This window comes from Cavia porcellus, unplaced genomic scaffold (genome assembly GCF_034190915.1).
Source record: "Cavia porcellus strain 051 isolate PalLab524CR breed Dunkin Hartley unplaced genomic scaffold, mCavPor4.1 scaffold_9, whole genome shotgun sequence".
NCBI classification, from domain to species: Eukaryota; Metazoa; Chordata; class Mammalia; order Rodentia; family Caviidae; genus Cavia; species Cavia porcellus.
Genome location: NW_026947492.1, coordinates 26,226,740 through 26,246,303, shown reverse-complemented (window position 1 = coordinate 26,246,303; position 19,564 = coordinate 26,226,740). Strand labels below are relative to the sequence as shown.

At 48.3% G+C, this 19,564-nt stretch overlaps 1 protein-coding gene across 6 annotated transcripts in view; it reads left to right on the top strand.

The window, feature by feature from the left end:
• The window catches only part of Opcml (opioid binding protein/cell adhesion molecule like), a 1,064,190-nt gene that overhangs the window by 1,032,269 nt on the left and 12,357 nt on the right, over positions 1 to 19,564 (top strand). For 3 of the 6 annotated variants that reach the window (XM_063256111.1, XM_063256110.1, XM_063256113.1), the window contains 4 exons: positions 10,661 to 10,798; positions 11,374 to 11,494; positions 11,959 to 12,110; positions 12,985 to 13,011. In XM_063256111.1, the coding sequence (XP_063112181.1) occupies positions 10,661 to 10,798; positions 11,374 to 11,494; positions 11,959 to 12,110; positions 12,985 to 13,011 (438 nt within the window). The remainder of the gene's footprint in view (positions 1 to 10,660; positions 10,799 to 11,373; positions 11,495 to 11,958; positions 12,111 to 12,984; positions 13,012 to 19,564) is intronic. The other 3 variants (XM_023566162.2, XM_013155627.3, XM_063256112.1) reach the window with 3 other exon arrangements.

The window sequence follows — 19,564 nt, the reverse complement described above, 5'->3', positions numbered from 1 at the left end:
GCAACAGTGACCTGCAAAGTCATGCAGTGTGGTCCAGGGTCCTGCAGTCCAGGCTTGCTGTGCAGGGACCCTAGTTACCCTTCCATTCCCCTGGGCTTTGTCCCTCAGACCAATATTGTCTTCCTGGAAGACAGAGGCTCTGTGTCTCCCTAGCCATCAAAGCCAACGCTGGTCACCTGAAACAGTGGAGAATAAATGTAGATAATTTCACAGGATTCCATTTCTTATAGGTAAGATGTGCTAGTGTTGATAGAAGCCCCAGGATGGGGGTGACCACCTAGTGCCAAAAGCCCCAGAAGTCTCAGGCAGGGAGGGTGGCTAGGCAGGGCTGGGTGGAGCTCAGAGCCTGGCCAGTCCTGACCAAGGCCTTCACAGTGCATCACAGTGTGCTCACACTCAAGAACAGAGCCGGGCTGCATTTCTAGCACCAAAATGGGATTGTACCTTCATCCCCCATCCTCCATACCCCAGATACTGGGTCCTGCATGGGAGCTGGGTGCTACTCAGGGTCTGAGGACAGCTGCACAGAGACTCTGCCTGCTGGGCCTGTAGGGATGACCAGTGGCTGAGGGACTTAGAAACACGCTGTCCAGTGGTCTCATTTGCAAAAGGGGAACCTGAGGCTGGGGGAAGTGAAGTGGCCTGCCCAGGGGTCCTGCCTGATGTGTGGCAGAGTGGACTTCGGGCTCTCTATGTCCTTTTGCCTTCTCAGCTCTGGTTCTGACCTGATGTGGCCAGAGTCAGCTCTGATGGTGGATGGGAAGGTGACAGTGGGTGAAGCCCTGGGCACTGGCTTTACTACCCCAGATGCCCCTTTCTTCCTCTCTCATTATCTGCTCTCCTGTTGGGAAGGATTAGCAGTGAGCCATGTAACTCTGAAGGGATATTTATAGAGAAGACAGATGAGGGCAGAAAGCATAGAGAAGCATCATTTTCCTGCTTTTGAACATAGCCTCAGACCTATGACAATGAGCATCAAATCATATAAGTGGATGATTAGTTATACCTATAAGACATTATTCCAACCTTCTCATGGAGAGGAGGGAAAGAGAGAGAAGCTACTTGTCAAAATTTGCATGAATAGGAGTCTTGGAAAGGAAAAGGAAGAATTAATTTCCCCATTTACACAAGATATCACCCTGAGAAACATCGTCTTTCATTATTGTCAAAATCTCTCTTTCCTATCCATTGCAAGCAGCTAAAGCACAGTGACCAATGCAGGTACCTTGGGATTGCCCTGGCACCTCTCTTCTGATGTCTGCATTATCCAAAGCACCAGGACTGACCACAGGACTTTTGTTCCCCAGTGGGGTGGGGAGCCTTAACTTCTGGGTTGGAACTCTGTCTTCACCCTGTGTGATCATTAGATATCTACACTTTAAGGGGCTCTTTGAGATTCCCAGCCATGGACTGTATTGCTGGGTTACAAAGGTTATAAAAAAGTCAGATGTGATAGTGACCTTAGAGGTCATCTGACGAGCTTCTTATATTTGTTAGAAAAGTGTACTGAGGCTTAGACTGCTAAAAAATACTTATTCAAAATCACGTAGCAAATTAGGGACACGGCTGAGATTACATCGCAGTTCTCCTGATCTCTAATTCAATGGTTTCCCCTTTTCTCCCACTAGTGAGTGCAAAGTGACCAGGCTAGGAGAGGCCAGGTTGGTAGCTGTCTATGGAGGGAGCTCGCCTTACTTAGATTTCAGCTTAGATGCAAGAGAAATAGAAAGGCCTAGTGTAGCCAAGATACAGATGCAAAGAGCCTTGGGAGAAAGTCCCCAAAGAGACCCCAGGAGGGAGCCCTCCCCACTAAATACTCAAGCCCCAGCCTTTTCCTCTCAGCTGGTGCCACAGCTGCCTGTGCCAGCACAGAGCACAGACCTGTGTCTCTGACAAGTGTGCAAAATGTCTTCAGTTGTTGTTTGTGTGTCACTAGGGCTGGGTCAGTGGGTATTTCGAGTGGAAGCTGATGTATTTCAAAAATATTAATGAATGCTGATAATTAACACCAGTGTCTGTTCTTTTGGAAAGTAACAGAGAAACAAAACGTAACAGCAAAAAAGTCAAAGAAAAGTGAGAGGAAGTGAGGGGAGGGAGCAACATCAAGGCCTCGCCTTCAAAACCTGCACAAGGCTCTTCTGAGGTGTGCATTTCTCCAGCAGCTGTGAAGGCTCTGGGCTCTTTGATTACTCTGGGCTGCAGGAACCATTTCAGAAATGTGGGCGCAGGCCTGGTACCTGCTGTGCAGGGCTGACACTCCATCCCAGTTGGGTTTCGCTTTGCATCAGCACTGAGCCCCTCTTGGGGGCTGAGACTCCCATCCTCTGCTCTCATCTGGTCCCCTAAAGAAGAGTGTAGCGTGCAAGCCACCAGCTCCCAGAGCACAGTTGCCTCCAGGATCCATCTTCCACTTGGGCTGCCATCTGATTAACAGGTGTGCCTGGAAGGTCAGCTGGGTGTGTGGTCCGGTGCAGGCAGTACAGGGCCCAGCGGAAGGTGGCAGAGCTTTCAATAGGCTGAGAGGGAAGTGGCCTCTGGTCCTTCAGTCTGGTTCTGCACTTCGCAGAGGGAAAGGTGAATAACAGTAGAACATGTGTGAGCTGAGATGTCCCAGGCTATGGGTCCCCTCCATAAAACCGGAAGCGGTCGGGCTCAGTGACACAGGCTTGAAATCCCAGCACTCTGTAAGGCTGAGGCAGGGGGATCACCAGTTCAAGTGCAGCCTGTACCACTTTACATCTTAGAGGAAACTTGTCTCAAAATGAGAGGCACGGATGGGCTGGGAGGGAGAGAGGGGTAAGGAGAGACAAGAAAAGGAGATTGGGGATGTAGTTCAGTGAAAAGCCCCTGAGTGTGATCCCCAATACTGCAAAAAAGGGGGGAAAAGTTTCCTTGATGTAGCCAAGCAAATAAAGCTAAGTGCGGGTGAAAGCCAGGTGTGTCTGGAGAAGTGCACGCTCAGCAGAAGGGGCCTGTTTTAGCATCACACAGAGAAGCAGGGTGTAATGAGTACCTGAACACTGACAGGCATTGCTAGTTGTTATGTATTCTGTGCTGCATGTAAATGCACGTGCTGTACGATGGGCAGCACAGTAGGGCTGCGTATACCAGCATCACCCCCAAGATGTAAACGGAATGCTGCAGTGTGGCACTGTGGCAGCTTGGGTGCCGTAGGCAGCAGGCATGTTTCACTTACTACAATTTGTGGGGGCATCATTATGCATGCACCATATCTTGACCAGAACATTGTTGTGAGCACAGGGCTGAGGTGACCTGCAGGGAAAGTGACTCAGATAAGGAGGTCTTAGGAGGAAAAGGCTGAGGCCCCTGTTTGATTTTGCTCTACCCTTAGAGGTCCTCTCTGCTGCACACTGAACCCTGACAGCTTCTCACACTGGGTCTGCAGTGTGCTCTCACTCAGAGCGCCCTGCTGAAGTCATTCTTATGGCGGGTGGATGGCTGGAATTGCCAGCAGGCTGCGGCAGAGAGGGCAGATCCAAACTTCTTAAGATTTGTGCATTGTAAAAGAAGCAGTAGGCCATTCAGAGCCTTGATCGCATTTTGTGTGTTAGGTAAACTTTTGATATTTTTTTGTTCTTTAAAGCAGGAATCTTACTGTTCAGAACTCCCTTTTTTTTAAGGTCGTTAATACTGAAATAACTCTGCTGGTTTATAAATAAAAATAAGAAGAAGCAGCAGCCTGTAAAATAAAAGCTTTACAGATACCCTTAAACATTTGGCCAATACCTTAGTTATTTTGACTCTGCCATTTTAAAATGGCGACTTTTTTCTTCCATCTCCACATTGTTTTGATCTGAAATGTTTGTGTAGTTTATATTGAAATTCTTTTTAAAACGCAAAAAACAGCTACTTAAAAAAGAGAAAAAAAAAAAAAAAAAAAAAAAAAAAACAGGTAGACCACTGTGCTTCTCAAGTAGGTTTAAGCTCCTGATTTAAGCTGTTTTTCTGCCTTTGTGGAAATCCCAACTTTCTGCATTTCTGTATGGTATTCTCTGGCTCTCTCTCTCTGTCTCTCTGTCTCTCTGTCTTTGTCTCTCTCTCTGTCTCTCTGTCTCTCTATCTCTTCCCTCTTCACCTGTCCCTGCCCTCCCTCTCCTTTTCCTCTACACACTTCCATTTATTATTTTGTTTGATTTGACTTTGTTTTCACACCTCCATTTAGAAAGAACAGGCCACATCCTCTCGCACATCCTGGCTGTTCCTGTATTCCTAACTTGGGACATTTCCCGGTGGGTCATCCATGCCACCCCCACTTATGCTCAAGTCCAAAGCTGAGGACAGGAAGTGTACTATCACCCTTACCCAGGCATAGTGGGAAGGGCCCAGTTTCCTCTGAGCCCCCTCGCAGCAGCGCACCTGATCAACACCCCCCGCCCCCTCCCCACACACATTTGACACTGAGCTGATTTTCACAGGAAAGCTTTGGTTTTGTCATTGGCCAGCTTGCTGCTGCCCTGAGGAAGGTGACCAACATGCAGCTCTGGATGGGTCCACCACCGCACCACCAGGAAAGTCCTGGTGGCCACAGTCTGAGAAAGGTTGCTTGAGCCCAAAAAAAGCACTTCTGTCACTGCCAGCAAGTGAGATGTCTACCCAGGCACTTGTGTCCAGAATGAAATGAGCTCAGCACAGTTTGATGGCTTACATTAATTAAGAGAAAATGAAATAGTGTGTTCCTCACACTTTTCATTAAGTCCAGTGCAGTGAAGGGAGCGGCGGATGTGGGAGTGGGGCGCAGGCCAGGCTTCCAGGTGCCCTTGCTGTTGTCCACATGCTTTGGTCTCATTATGGAGGGGGAGCCTGGAGTTGCCTCCTGCTGGCAGCGTCCTGCAAGAAAAACAGTGGGGGGGGGCAGTGAGGAGAGGGAGCCAACAGAGAAAACTTGGATGGTGTAAGATGGGAGGGGCGTCTTCTGTGATACAGGGTTTGCAGAGCTGCAGAGCTGGGGTGTAATATCATCTATTGGTTTAGCCCATACTAGATACCACCAAAGTTCAAAAAGTGGAAAGTACCATTTGTGCTCAGGGTGTTTGCAATGTAGACAACAACTGTTTATGGGCTCAAAATCAGAGAGTATGAGATCCACATTCTGTTAGGCTCACTGGATTTCAAATGCCTAAACCTGATCCCAGTTCCATGGTCCAGGGTGTTTCCCATGTTTCTCCTCTGCACAAGGAGGCCCTCTGTGTCAGGAGGTACGTGGTTGAGTAAGTCCAAGCAGTGGCTAAGAAGGAGGGAGCCTTATGTTTCTAGAAGACAACTCCCCCACCCCTCTTGTCCTTTGTGTCTCCATGGAGACCCAGTTAGGCAGCGTGAGGATAGTGTCTCTCACAGCAGTGCCCCTGAGTTCCACTGAGCTCTGCTCCTCAGGTCCAGCTCCCGAGTACCTGAGTATTCCAACAAGCAGTTCCAACTCTCTTCAGGAAGAGGGAGAAAGCAGGAGCTCCACATAAGCCATGTATTCCATCATGGCTTGTGTCTGGGTGTCCCCCAAAACCCCATGTGGCTATAGGAAGGGGTTTCTGAGGTGCCTGGATCCGGGATGTGTGGTGATGGGGTTAAGGGTGTGCTGTTGCTCAGTTGGTCCACTGATTGGTTTGGCATCCTTCTGGTGTGGATGATGGGAAGGCCATCCTGGGTGCCGGTGCGACCTGCCCTAAGGATAGGTAGCCTGAATACAATATTAGGGACAGAAAGAGGGTCCCTATTGTTGCCTGTTGCTTGCTGCCTCTGCCTGCCCTGCTCTGCTGTGAACTGGTTCTCCTCTGCTATGCCACCCTGCCTTGGAATCAGCACATGGCAGCCTGAAACCCCTACAAACCATAAGCTAAAATAAACCTTTCCTCCTTGAACATATGATGTCTGGCGTTTGTCTCAGCATCAAGTACAGGTTTCAAGCCCAGAGTGTAGTCCAGTTGAAGTTCCAAAAGATGCTTTTATTTGCTCATTTTTGTGATGATATTCGATTCTGGAAAGTGAAGAGGGTGAGTAGCAGAATTTGGGGACAGCTCTGCCCATGACCTCCTGACAGTCTCTTCTTCATCTCCCTCTCCTCAAGAGCAAGAGGACAGGACTAGCAGACAGTCCTGTGTCCTCACCGGGGCCTCACCTTGCTCTGAGTTCCATGGCGGGATTCACAGCAGGTTCACAGAACATCAGCCCCTCTGTAATTCCTCACTGTGGCATAGTCTTCATAGGAATCAAACGTTTATTCTTTGAAAGTTTGAATTGCTGCCTATCTTTGTGAGTGAATTAAAGGTTATTTTCTAAGATGGATCAAGACTTAACAGACTGGTCTTATGCACACAATCACCTGCGTGTACAATACCAGCTGTCTGGATTCAGCCTCGATGGGGATCCTCTCTAATAGCCCCCCTTGATGGTCACTAGGGAAACTCTCCTTGTTTTTATAGCAAACCTCTCATTTGCCCCAGTTGGCCCCTGCAGGGCCACATTCTCCCTGCTCCTGCTGGTTTCCTTCTGGCCCCTCATTTTCCTGCCCTACTCTCCAGGCTCTGAGTTCCTCTCCCCAGACCACTTGCTCACTCGCCAGCCCTCCTCCATGCTCTCATCTGCAGCCCACTCCTGTGTGCCGCACTCACCAGGCAAACCCCTCTGTGAGTCGCCTCCTGACAGGCCTCCTCCATGATGGGCCGGCATTAGACCTCACAGTGCTGCCTCCATGGATAGGGCCATGGCAGCATATAGAATGTCTGAAGAGACAGCTAGGATGGACACACTAGCAGGTGACTTTCAATCGCTTGTTAAGGAGGGGTCAGGTGGGATTTGTCTCAAGACATGTGTGCTTGTTTTGGTAATGTGAATCATCTAGTAAGGAACAGGCCGCCTTCTGAACTTGACCCTGGGGATCTCCAGAAAGAAATGAAGGTACTATGCCAGAGACAATAGTATAAAAACGTGGAAAGCTAAAATCCCTGTTCATGCTTACTTTCACACTTTTGCCTGTAAGGAACTGGAAGAGGAATGGAAGGGAAAATGTGCTTGATATCCAGGCACAGTGATACAGACACCCAGCAAGGAAGGGCAGGAAGCGGGGTAGGAAGCTGCTGGGGGTCTCTGGATTTCCTGTCTGATCTCTTCACCCCAAATATTTTCACTGCTTGCAACTATAGTAAATCTTTCTGATCTTCTGCACCTTAAGCAAGGTGTCTAGAAATAACCAATTGAAATATTGAGTTTAAAATGTAGAAAAAAAAACAAACTTCCTGAATTCTGGTCCCCTGAAATTAGTGTCTCAGAGTGAAGGGTCTCGAGCTAAATAGTATTGCGTTATGTGTAGATATTGTGCTTTATTTACCCAGTGGTCTGCAGATGGGTATACAGGTTGCTTCCAGGATTCAGCGATTACAAATCATTCTGCTACGATTGTCGGTATGCGTGTCTGACATCATAAACTCTTCTGGGAAGACACCTAGAAGGTGGACAGCTGGGTCAGATTGCACTGCTAATTTCAGTTCTTTGAGAAAATCCATGCTGAATTCCAGAATGATTTCAGAGCCTTCCATCCCACCAGTGTCATGAATGTGCCCTTGGAATTTTCCAGTGCCTCGCAGTCCATCTTGCCTGCCCCCTCTGTCTTTCTTTCTTTCCTCTCCCCAGAGCATCCTTCCTTCTCTGCTCTTCTTCCTCTGATGCTGCTGCCTGCTCCTGTTTATTCCCCACAGTCAGAAGATGGCTTCCGAGCAGCCAGAAAAGAAAGTTAAAATACGCACTGCCTTCTCTCCCTTCGTCTGCAGACAGAGTCAGAGTTCTGTGCTGTACCCAGAGGTGGCGAGGGCAAGGAAAGCATCCAACTCCAAGGTTTCCTGGTCTCCATGTAGCCACCTAGATTGATTGCACTTGAAAAATCTCACTCTGTATTCACAGTAGTGAAGGAAATCTAAATCACTTTCCCTAGGCCTCTTCCCATTCCTCAGCAAGGACGCCTATGTGTGTAGAGGACGCGTATTTTGTAGTCAGCTTGTAGTCAGTGGGAAATTTACCTCTGAGGCTCTGGAGGCAGCCTCTGTGTCCTCATGAGCCTCAGACACCTGGGACAGTGAGCCTTAGAGATGCAGGTTTCTCAGTGGTGCAGCAGGGTATTCGTGACCAGTTACTGACTGTGTAGACCATGTTAGTCAGCTTCATGTTCAAGGACAGACACCTGAGATAATCAATTTACAGAGACAATAGGGTTCATTCTTTCTTTCTGTGCCATTAACTCTTTTAAAATTAAGTTAATTGATATATTTTAGATATATGTACTGATCATATTCCTCATAGGGAATTTGTACCCATGCATGGAATATTTTGATTAAAAGGTTCATTCTGTCTCACGATTTTAAGTCTCACGATTTCAGGTCATGACAGTGTGCCATGGCAGAGTGAGGTGGGAGACCACATGTACCAGACACGGCCACTTTTCTCAAAAGCAGGAAAGGGAGCAACTCCAGTCCCAATCCTCCTATAAAGGCATATCCCTGAAGACTGCAGACCCCTGCTGGCCCAGCCCCTTGAAGCATGAAGCTGGGGTCAACCCTCCCACACACCACACCGCCTCTGAGGACACCGCAGAGCACACTGCCCTGCAGGCTGAGAGCCTCTGAGTGTGGCAGGCAGTGCAAGCGCAATGTTGGGTCCCAGCTGGCAGCTTCGGCCATGCTCCCCGCCTGCAGCGAGGGGGCACTGGCCGCTCCTGAGTGCACTGAATCTCATATCACCCCTAAGTTTACTGAATTGAGTCTGTGTTTGTTTAAAGACCCTGTGAAATTTATATGCAAATTAAATCTGAGAACCACTTTATCCTACAAACTTGACAGGATTCGATTTCTCACTTAATGAGGTAGTGTTATAACAATCCCCATTTTACATAAGTGCGCCTTTTCATTCTTCCTGTGTGGCTGCACTTTGTGCAACAACACCTGAGACCCTGCAAAGGGGAGGGACCCGTCCTGGGCCCCAGAAGGCCCCACACTCAGCAGTGTCTTCTGTGAGAGATCCCAGGCTTCCCACAGCTGCCAGGGAGCAGCTGGAGCTGCTGAGAGCCCACTGAGAGTGTGGTGCTCTCTCAGCCACTCCTCCTGCACAGGAGGCTCCTCTCTCCTGCACCCTGGGGCCAGTTGCACACAACAGATTCCCTGCCAAGGGAACCCTTCTGCCAAGTGCGACCCTCACCCCTAGGGGATATCCAGGGGCCCTGTCCCCAGGCACAGGCCCTGAAAGGTAATGTGGCTCTTGCAGGCCGGTTCAAGAGTCTTTGGACTGAGATCCCTGAAGGTGCTGAGTTAGGAAGACTCAAGTGGTTCTGCAGTAGATTCTCAGGAGGCCAGCATGCAGGACCTGACTGCATTCTAGCTGGGCCTGGCATATGCTTTATGAGGCTCCTCGAAGCTTAGACCTGGGGCAGAGTCAGGATGCCAAAGTGCCCAAATCCTCACACCCCAGCTTCTGCTCTGCATGTGTGATGGAACCTGGCTATGGGATTTGCAACCACCCATCAGATCAGAATATGCCTCTGTGTGGGGAGGGGCTATAAGGAGTTTCCTTATTCTGGAAACTAATTTGGTCCTCGAACTAGAAATATGAAAGGTAGCAGGTTTATGAGATAGGAAAATGACTACACCCCATCTTTGGGCTTCATGGAGTTGGTTTTTCATAGGAGTATGGTATTTCCAAAGAACTCAGTATTTGTCTGAAGATGGAGGATCTGTTCTCTTTGCATTGAACTTCAGGGTCTGGGGTTATAAAATAAGGCATAGTGTTCAGAAAGTTGCAAGAGCATGTAATGCTGGGTAAAGCAAAATTTCCAGTCCTGGAATGTTTTGGATCATGAATTGAGAATTTCATAAGTGCTTGAGAGTGAGATCCCCAGCATGCCACCCAAAACCATACACTAAATACATGAGGCTGTTCAAATAACTAAAAAGCTGTTACTTGAAATACCATTTTTCTACTGAAGTTTTGGTGAATTGTTGTTGAGTATCTACTGTGTAGCAATAATGAAGTGTTTGTTTACAAGTTCATTCTCCACTCTGTCTTATCCACCATGGTTTTTAATTTATTTAATTTTTAAAAATCATATTTTAATCACATACAACATAAACCTTTAAAACACCTATACATCATGGAATGGATCCATCTAAAATTGAAACTCAACTGAGTGTTTCGAATTTGTACAAACACGAAAGTATTTGCTTATTTGTACTGCAGGTAGTTAGTAGTGATTATTAGAGTTTTACACATAAAAGCATTTTTGCATAGTGAAAAATGGAAATATTGTTCATAGTGACATAACTTAAAGTTATTCCACAGATTTTTATCCTATCATCCTTCATGATTTTCTTTAAAATATGAAGATTTATTAAAGTGTTAGGTTGTTTATCTGTACCTTTTAATATTCGTGAATAAAATACTGATATTCCTTTCTTACCCAGATACTCTAAAAATCTAAAGTCTGGGCTGACAGTGTGTTTGTCCATGACTCACCCAGAGCCCTCCTTCCCGGTGCCCTGTGGGTCTGGCTTGATGTTCAAACCCCAGCGTGACTTTGCCTGTTCCTCCTCCACCCTGCTGATGTGGATGAGGTTCTGTTCCTGGTTTAATGGCCTCCTTTTGTTTCTGCCTGTCCTGTTCTTCCCAGAAGGCCAGGGCTTTGTGAGTGAAGATGAGTACCTGGAAATCTCTGATATCAAGCGTGACCAGTCCGGGGAATATGAATGCAGTGCGCTGAATGATGTCGCTGCACCAGATGTGCGGAAAGTGAAAATCACTGTCAATTGTGAGTACCAGGCTCCCCGCAGGGCGTTTCAGGGGGACATGGGACAAAGGTTAAGTGGACACATGGGTAATGGCAGTGCCATTTCTGGAAGGACCTGTGCTCACTTCACCTGCCCTATTCTCTGGAGTCTTCTGGAGCAATCAGTGCTTCCAGTATGCTGGCACCATTGCTAACTTAGAAGTAAGTACTGGGTAAATGCAGTGTCTTCAAGCAAGAAATGCTTTGCTGTATGTGTGTGTGTGTGTGTGTGTGTGTGTGTGTGTGTGTGTGTGTGTGTGTGTGTGCTTGTTTTGAGACAAGGTCTTACTATATAGTCCAAGCTGGCTGTGAACTGACTTTGTAGCCCAGGGTGGCTTTAAATTCTCAGCAATCCTCCTGGCTCAGCCTAATGGAGTGCTGGGATCATACACATGTGCCAGCATGCCCTGCATAAGAAGTTATTTTCTTCCAATAACTGGTCTTTTACTGGAAAATATAGGGGTGTCACAAGATGAGAAGTAAAGGGTTGGGTGTGGCTCTCCTGTCTTTTGTGCAATCAGCCTGTGTGGTTTATTCTTGTTGGTTTTTGCCCACAGACCCTCCCTATATCTCGAAAGCTAAGAACACCGGTGTCTCAGTGGGTCAGAAGGGCATCCTGAGCTGCGAGGCCTCTGCAGTGCCTATGGCTGAGTTCCAGTGGTTCAAGGAAGACACCAGGTACCTCCAGGAACCAGTACTGATGTGAAACAGAGTGGTGGGGTCATCCCTAGATGGAAAGAGGATGCTAAAGTACAGAGCAAAGGCAGAGTGATACAAAAATGTCTCACAGTCTCCTCTGTGAGAATCTCATATAGCATCAGAAGTTAAGAACAGAGGAAGCTGGGAAGTCAACAGAATGAACTGACCTTGTTTCATACTCTGAGGTTAGTTGCACACATGGTGGTTCTGATGACCAGGAGCCTCTCGACTGCCTCTTTTGAGCATGACTCTTCTTTCCTTTCCCCTTCTGTTGGAGACTGTGATAGCACAGGTTTGAGCTGGCAGGTGCAGGTTCGTTAGAGGGGAAGGATGTGGGAGATGGAGAGAAATCCCTCTCTCCATGTGCACCTCATGCCTGCCATGTGCCTGCTTCCCCTGCCCAGCTGCAGGACCAGGCCAGCAGTACCGATGTCTTCTTGCAGGTTAGCCACTGGGCTGGACGGAGTGAGGATAGAGAACAAAGGTCGCATCTCCACTCTGACTTTCTTCAACGTCTCGGAGAAGGACTATGGGAACTACACCTGTGTGGCTACCAACAAGCTTGGAAACACCAATGCCAGCATCACATTGTATGGTGAGTGCTGGACGTCTGGACATGGTGGGCTCCCGAGGGAGGAGGGCACCATCTGCTTGGCCTGTGCGCATCCATACTGCTCAGCCCACTGCCTTTAGATGAGAAATTCTCCCCTGTCATTCCCCTGCATGTGACACCGGGGCATTTGCAAGGTCACTGAGTGACCTGATCATCAAAAGACAATGATGCTTACCCCTTTCAAAGGCAGTAAGCCCAATTCAGAATCACTTTGAATGTGGAATCCATCAGGAAGACAGAACCGAGGAGCTGTTTGATCGCAGTATGACCCAGAGGTGTAACTGTGGGGGTGAACTAGACAGAGTTTTAAGGTGGTGACCTTCAGTAGCAAGAGTCCAGGATTTACTAGATGTATTAGCTTAACCAACTTGGGTGCTTCCCCCATGAGTCTCTGGTCCTCTGAGATCCCTGGCTCGGAGTCTGGAGCCTCCTAGGCAGCTCTCCCATTGAAACTGCAGTGGCAGACCCTTCTCTGAAGTCTGCTTCTCCCCCATGGAGGGAGAGGTCTCAGGAGCCTCGCTGGCCTCTGGAAAGACCTTCCCTTCTCCACTCATCTCCCCACACTGCCGTGTCCTCAGTCTTGTCCCCATTTCATGCCCTGGGCCAGGACCAGCTTGTCTTGCTAGCTTCCGTGCGTATGTGGGTACGTCCATGCCAGTGTGCTGGGGTTTAGTTACCGGCAAGCATCTGATGTGGGAGATGGAGAGAAGTCCCTCTCTCCATGTGCACCTCAGGCCCGAGCAAGCTTTCTGTGTTGACATGAACTAAACTGTGTCCACCAACCATCTGAAATGTGTGATCTATGTCTTTTGTTTTCTCTCTGCATTGTGTGTGCATTGTGCTGTGTGTGTCTTAGAAATAAGCCCCTCATCAGCAGTGGCAGGTGGGTACAGCATGTTCCTTCCTTCCTCTGCCTGCCTGAATGCCTGTGCTTTTATGTTTAGACCAACTTCAAAGACAGGCTTGCCTGTTCCCCTCCCGGGTGCACTTCTCAGAGTGGGCAGGGCTTGCGTAAATGCGAGAACAAGCATGCGAATACCATGGCGCTCACATGCAACAGTGGGATGGCAGTGTAGCCCTCCACAGAGGGTGATTTGGCCCCCAAATAGCAAACTTGCACATGGTTGCCTCCAACATTGATGAGTGTTCTGCTCATAGTAGCACAAAGGGAAACCTGATCGGGGACCTCATGGATTATTACGACTGTTTGTAAGGAGCAGTAACCCTAGTATGACTATTATATTCTTTTGCCCAAGACAAAGAGGGCCACTGACTTCATTCCAAAAATTTTGTTTTAAAATAAAATACTTGGAGTCATTATTTATAATGGTGTTGTCTGCCACTGACTGGATATTTACTGGTTTCTAGGGATCATGTCAGTGCTGTAAAAACAAGTCATTAGCCCCATTTTACAGAGCAGTAAACAGGAGAAAAAGAGGTGTGTACCCCTGACAGATATACAGCTAAGGAACAGGAAGTGAGACCCAAGACCAGACCTGCCGTCAAGTTCTGGAGGATTTACCCAGGCACTGGAGGAGACAGAGACACAGGGAAAGGCTGAGGTGTCCACACCAGCACTCACTGTTAGGTTCCAAGGCAGCAGTGCTGGTGTCAGCTCTGTTTGCAGAGGTGAAATACTGGAAGCCCTACTTTTCTAAGATGTCAATCTTCTTCACATGCAAAATGACAGCATTTGAATTTCGGGAGGCCCAGAGTCAGCTCAGCTTTCACAGAAACAGGCTGCCATGCTGGGATGACCATGAGTTTCACCCCTCGGCACTGACAACACAACATGGCAGAGGGAGCGAGAGATGAGGGCACTGCCCTGCCCCTGCCCTTCACTTACACCATCAGTTAAGGGGATCACCCAGATCGGGGGATGCAGTCCACAGGGACACAGGGCCTGTTAGCTGTGTCTCTGCCATTAACTCAGGCAGGGTCCATGGCATAGCTAACAGTGATATCCAGGGTGCACGAAAACTGTATTAGTCTCTTCCTGTTGCCATTACAAATATCTCAGATGCGGTGGCCTAAGAATAAAACCCTGACTGGAGGTTAGAAGTCTAAGATAGAGGGTCTAACCCATTCTAAGGAGGGGCCGCTTCCTGGCTCCTAACCAGTGATGTCATCTCATGAGCTTTCATCTGAGTTTTAAGTAGTGAGTGGTGGTCAATCGATGTCCTTGCTTATAAGGACACCAATTGCATTGGCTCAGGGACCTTCCTTCCTTTATAAACTCATTACACCCTGAATACTCCTCCTAGGTCCATCTCAAATACAGTCATGCCAGGCCTGGAGCTTCATCTCAAGGACTTGGTAGGGACATAGTTCCATTCATAGCATAGACACAGAGTCACACTCCAATTCAGACCCAGGAGTCACTCATCTTTGCTGAGCCTTTCTTTCCTCATGCGTGCTCTTATGGTGACATTTTAATGTCGGCCTCAAAAGCCTAGTGAGATTAAACAGGAGCACCCCTATATGGTGTGGGTGAGTGGCCTTGACAGATTCCACTGCAGGCTCAGTTTATGGAGGAGAAATGAGGGATGTTTTCCTGACCTGCTGACATAAAAGTGTCACTGTGAGCTCTCAGTAGGGGGCTGTCCCTCAGAGTGAGGCGACACTGTGAAGTCTACACCGTGAGTTCACCCAGTACCGGGCAGCACTTCTGTGGCATGCCCCATCCTTCCTGTCCATTATCCCCCACAAAGCTCTTTGCCCTTGACATACAGCATTTGCTATTTCATTTGCACAGTTGGGGTCCACTTGGTTTTCAGCAGCCTTTCCTGCAGAAAGCCTTTCCCGACCACTCTGAGTAGATCAGATGCCCTAGTGTACCCCACCCCACCTTCATTTCCAGGTAATGCTGTGCTCAGGCTGGCACCCATCCAGTAAACACTGGCTCAGCACTGTCACAAGCAGAACACAGCACTAAGTGGTAAGGACACAGCAGCTACACATGAAGCAGACTCCTTGGCCCTAGCAGCTTTACCATAGAGTCCTGATCTAGGTTTTGTTTAGGTTACTTTGTTTAACTAAGGCTCCCCTCTATGACCTGTCAGATTCATGGACATGGGAACCAGATCTGGCTTGAACCACAGGAACTAGCACAGGGCTGTGCAGAGCGGCTCAGGAAGTGCTGTGAGAGAAGGAATGGGCGAGCATCTGCAGAGTTCAGTGGTCAGAGCCTGAAATGTGTCCAGGTGGAAAAAGGGCTTTTGGTCTCAGCTTTGCTGCTTCCTGGCTGAGTGCCCCTGGATGCATGGGTTTTGATGTTTCCACCAGTGAGAGCTTTTTGGATAAGATGTCCTCTGTTGCACACACAGCCTAAATCTCCGGTGCCATCACCGAATGTCAGCAGCCTCGGCACAAGGTTAGGTAACATCCAATTGACTCCCCCTTCCCACTGAGCCTGACTGGTCCTCCCCATCCTCAGTGCTCTATGATTATAACTAACCCTAACCATAGTCATTTACTATATATGCCGCCACTGGACTGAGTGTTTAACATGTTCCATCTCACTTAATGAGACTATGAAGTAAGTACTTTTTTATCCCAATTTTCTATGTGAGGGAGCTGGAGTCTGGAAAGATAGCTTAGATCATACTGTCCTCCAAGCACCCGAGCAGGGGTCGGCACTTACACACTCTGTGCATGGTGTGTAGGCCTGAGAACATCACTGCTATCTCGGGACAGTGCATAGTATGGGGCACCCACTGTGGACACCTGTGCGTGTGCTGAGCAGTCTTGCATCCCAGCAGGCATCTGCTTAGAGCCCCTTCTGCACTCAGCTGACCCCTGTGCACCTTGTGTCCCAGAACTCCTCTGGGAGAGAATGCATTTTACATTTGAAACTTGTGTGTTCCGCCCAGACACACGCACCGTTCCCAGGTGTGCATTTGTGTTTTTCCTCCCAGGCTGCAGCTGCGCTCTTTGAGAGCTCTCTTTGACTCTCTCCCTGTGGTCCCAACATAACTTTCTTCTCTTGTGCACACATCTGTGATATATGTCTATCCTGACAAGAAAAGAACAAAACAAAATAGGATAAAAGCACCTTAAATACCAAAAATTGAGATTATGGAGACAATGTTTTGGTGGGTGGGTTGAGATGAAATGATCAGGAGGCAGGAAAAATGGTACAAGCCCTAAGTGTGCATCAGAGATCAGTTAATACTGGCTTCCTCCTCATCACCGGCCACCTTCCCATCACAGAGCCCAGAGACAGGGTCCTGCTGTGGGCAGGGCACCAGCTCAGGCAGCATGACAGACACCTACTTTTCTTAGCCCCCCAGCAGCCAAAGGGCCAAGAGAGCATCAGAAAGCTAAGAAGACCTGATGCCAGCAGCTGGGTGTCTGAATTCCATCGGATTCGGAAGCAGAATAGCTATGATGCTGTCTGATCCTCTGCTGTCTGTACAATACAGGACTAGAACAAGATGGATACCAGCTTACTTTTAGCCTTTCAAGTCTTCTCTGAATTTGAGGAATTGTGCATTATAGACAGGGTAAAGGATAGCTCTCCAATTCTGTATCCTTGGAAGTGGCAGCAAACCCCCCCCCACACACACACACACTATTGTAAAGCAGCTTACTCTAAGTGCCCTTAGAGTTATGGAGTGGACAAAGCCGTGTAAAGAATCTGGAGCCCTTGTGCCTGAAGTCTTGCCAGTCCTAGGGGCAGAATGGGTAGCTGGGCTCAGCTTGCTGGCTGGAGCTCTGTCCCTGGCAAGAGTCTCTCATTTGCCCTCGACATGCCAACCTAGTTTCTTCCTCTGGATTTTGAGCAACAGACTTTAGCCCTCTGTCCTTCGAGTGCAGAGAAGGAAGATTCTGGACTAGATTGCATCCAGCACTGCAGAGAGTGGGATGTGCTTAATGAGGCATATAAACGCCTGGATCACTAGAGCTGGCAGAAGAGGGGGGCAGGGGCAGCACACAAAGGAAAGAAGGAGAGGGGTGCTACAGGAGAAAAGCAGATTTCTCCCATTTCATCTGTGAAATTGCAGTGACACAAATTAGTTACATTAAGAGTTAAGTATGAGGTGTGGGGACAACTCATAGGAATCTTGTCACTGCTCATGAGCTCGGCGCAACAGCCAGTGAAGGCAACTCCTGGATGCTGAGATTTTTCCCAGGCAGAGCTTCAATTCCCTCCTAGCAGCTGTGCCTGCTGCTCACCTCGGCAGCTCCTGCAGGCCCCCAGGACACAGTCTGTATTGTCTTTTGCTAATGACTGTTCTTACAGAATAAATATGCATATCTGATTGGATCTTCAAACTGGATTCTCTGCAGCAAGAGGTTTCATCACCCAGCTCCTCTGCAAATCCATCCCACCAATACTGCAGAGCCCTCCACACAGCGTACCTGCTCTGTGTTCTGCTTCCTTTCCTGCAGTCGGGTGTGCTAATCACCATGCCGTTCCCCTTGTGACTCCAAGTGGAATGTGAAGACAGCAGGAGCGACAGGAATTTCTCCTCAGCAGGCCTCACTGCCCCACACGTGGTGTTTCTGCTTTAAACCTCTAAAGGGTTGCCCAGCATCTGGAGCGTCCTTTTGGGTCAGACTTCTGTGACACTCAGTACCCACTTCTGGCCTGTCTAATATAAGCAGGGCTCACTTCCTTCTTCTCCTTCTATCTTAGCCTTCTAGCTTCCCAGCTCATGCCCTGTAATTCATCCTAGGAGAGCACTGCAGGGTGAGGTGGAGGGGTCATCACATCTTCAAGCATCAAACAGGATTTCTGACACTGGACTTACTTTAGGAGTTTTAAAACTGTACATTTATGGCTCTTGCCCCAGAACCACTTAATCGTGCTCTCTGTGAATGGACCTGAAAATGTATTTTTCAAGCAACTCTCTGAGGGCACCTTTGGGAGCCTCTGACCAATGGCCTGGTAACTTCAGCACCTATACCTGTGATGCTGTCCTGAGTTCTGAGCTACATACCACTGTCCCTGCCTGAATCCCCCAGGCACCCGAAACTCAAACCCCCTACCCCAGCATCACTGCCACAGCATGTGCCCTCCTCCGTATCTGTGCATTCTCTCTGGGGTCCCCCATTCTTTTTGACTCCTCCATCTGCTTGGCAGTGAGTCCTGGCAAGCAGACCTAGCCTTCCTGACTGCCTGCTCTCCACTTTCACACACAGTGGGTGACCTCGCCTGGACAATGATGACATTTTCTCAGGCACTCCCAGTCCCTGGGAATCTTTCTCCAACCTGGGGGCCACAACAGTGACCCTTCCAAGACTCAAAATCACTGTGTTAGTTCAGTGGCTGAAAACCACAGCCCACAAGAGAAGCAGAGCCTGGAAGTTGTCCATGCTGAGCTCAGCCTCCCGTGATTTCATGTGCCCGTCAGGTGGGGACCCTGGATCCCAGGTCCTCAGAAACAACTCAGGCTTTGCTGAGATTACTTATGTTTTCTTTCTGTCTTCCATTTATTCATCTAGTCAACAAATTTGTGTATAGTACCCACCATATGCCAGGAGTTACACTAAGAACCAAGGATCACAGAGGAAGGCTTTCTGACCTTGTGCTGACAAACCGTCAGACCCTTACAAGGAATATGGCGAGTGTCTTGGCAGAGGAACAAAGAAGAAGCTGCCATGTATTAAGAGTTAGATACTGAATAATCCTTCAAGACAGAAATGTTCTTATTTCCGTGTCATGGAAGAGCGGAAAATTTAAATGATGTAATAGAATCCCCCCAGTACTGAGGAAGTCTGCCACAGAATTACACCACCAGACTTTGGTCCTGGCCTTAATCCTATGCTTCTCCTGCCTCTGTGACTCAGAGGGTCCCGGATGTAGGCTTTGCACCCTTCTCTGGCTGTGGAAGCCCTACTTATTTGGTGATGTGCTGCGTGGAGTGGCAGCTCATCCTTGTAGGGCCCCTGCAAGCCCAACTGGAGAAGCTGACCGTTGTCTTTTACTCTCTTATGTGGGCTCACCCTTAGGCTTACATTTGCTTTGTATGTGAGAGGATGCAGTGCTGTCTCTTGCGATGTTGTCGCCCAGTAAATGTTTGTAAAAATTTATAAACCTTAGAGTCGATGGGGACATCAGTTACTGCTGTTATCCATTTGAGAGTCTTTACTAACTAAGGAAAAGCTGGTTACTCTAAAGGATGTGTAATCCTCTCCCTGAGACACCAAATCACTATTTCTCTCACTTTTCCCCGCATTTCAGTCTCTCATATGGCCCAATTCTCATTTAAAGTTTTGAGGTCCCCTCCTAGGTCTTCTTTTGTAGGGGGATTCTATCAAATCTTGCATCCATTGTTTAGGAAAACCTCTTGCCAAGACATCAAAGCTGCAGGCATTTGTCCGTTTCCTGCTGATAACATGCATGAGTTTTGTTTTCCAAATGCACAATTTATATCCAGGTAGGAGGATGAATCAGAGAGAGACGCAACAGCTTTCGGCTGATGACAGCA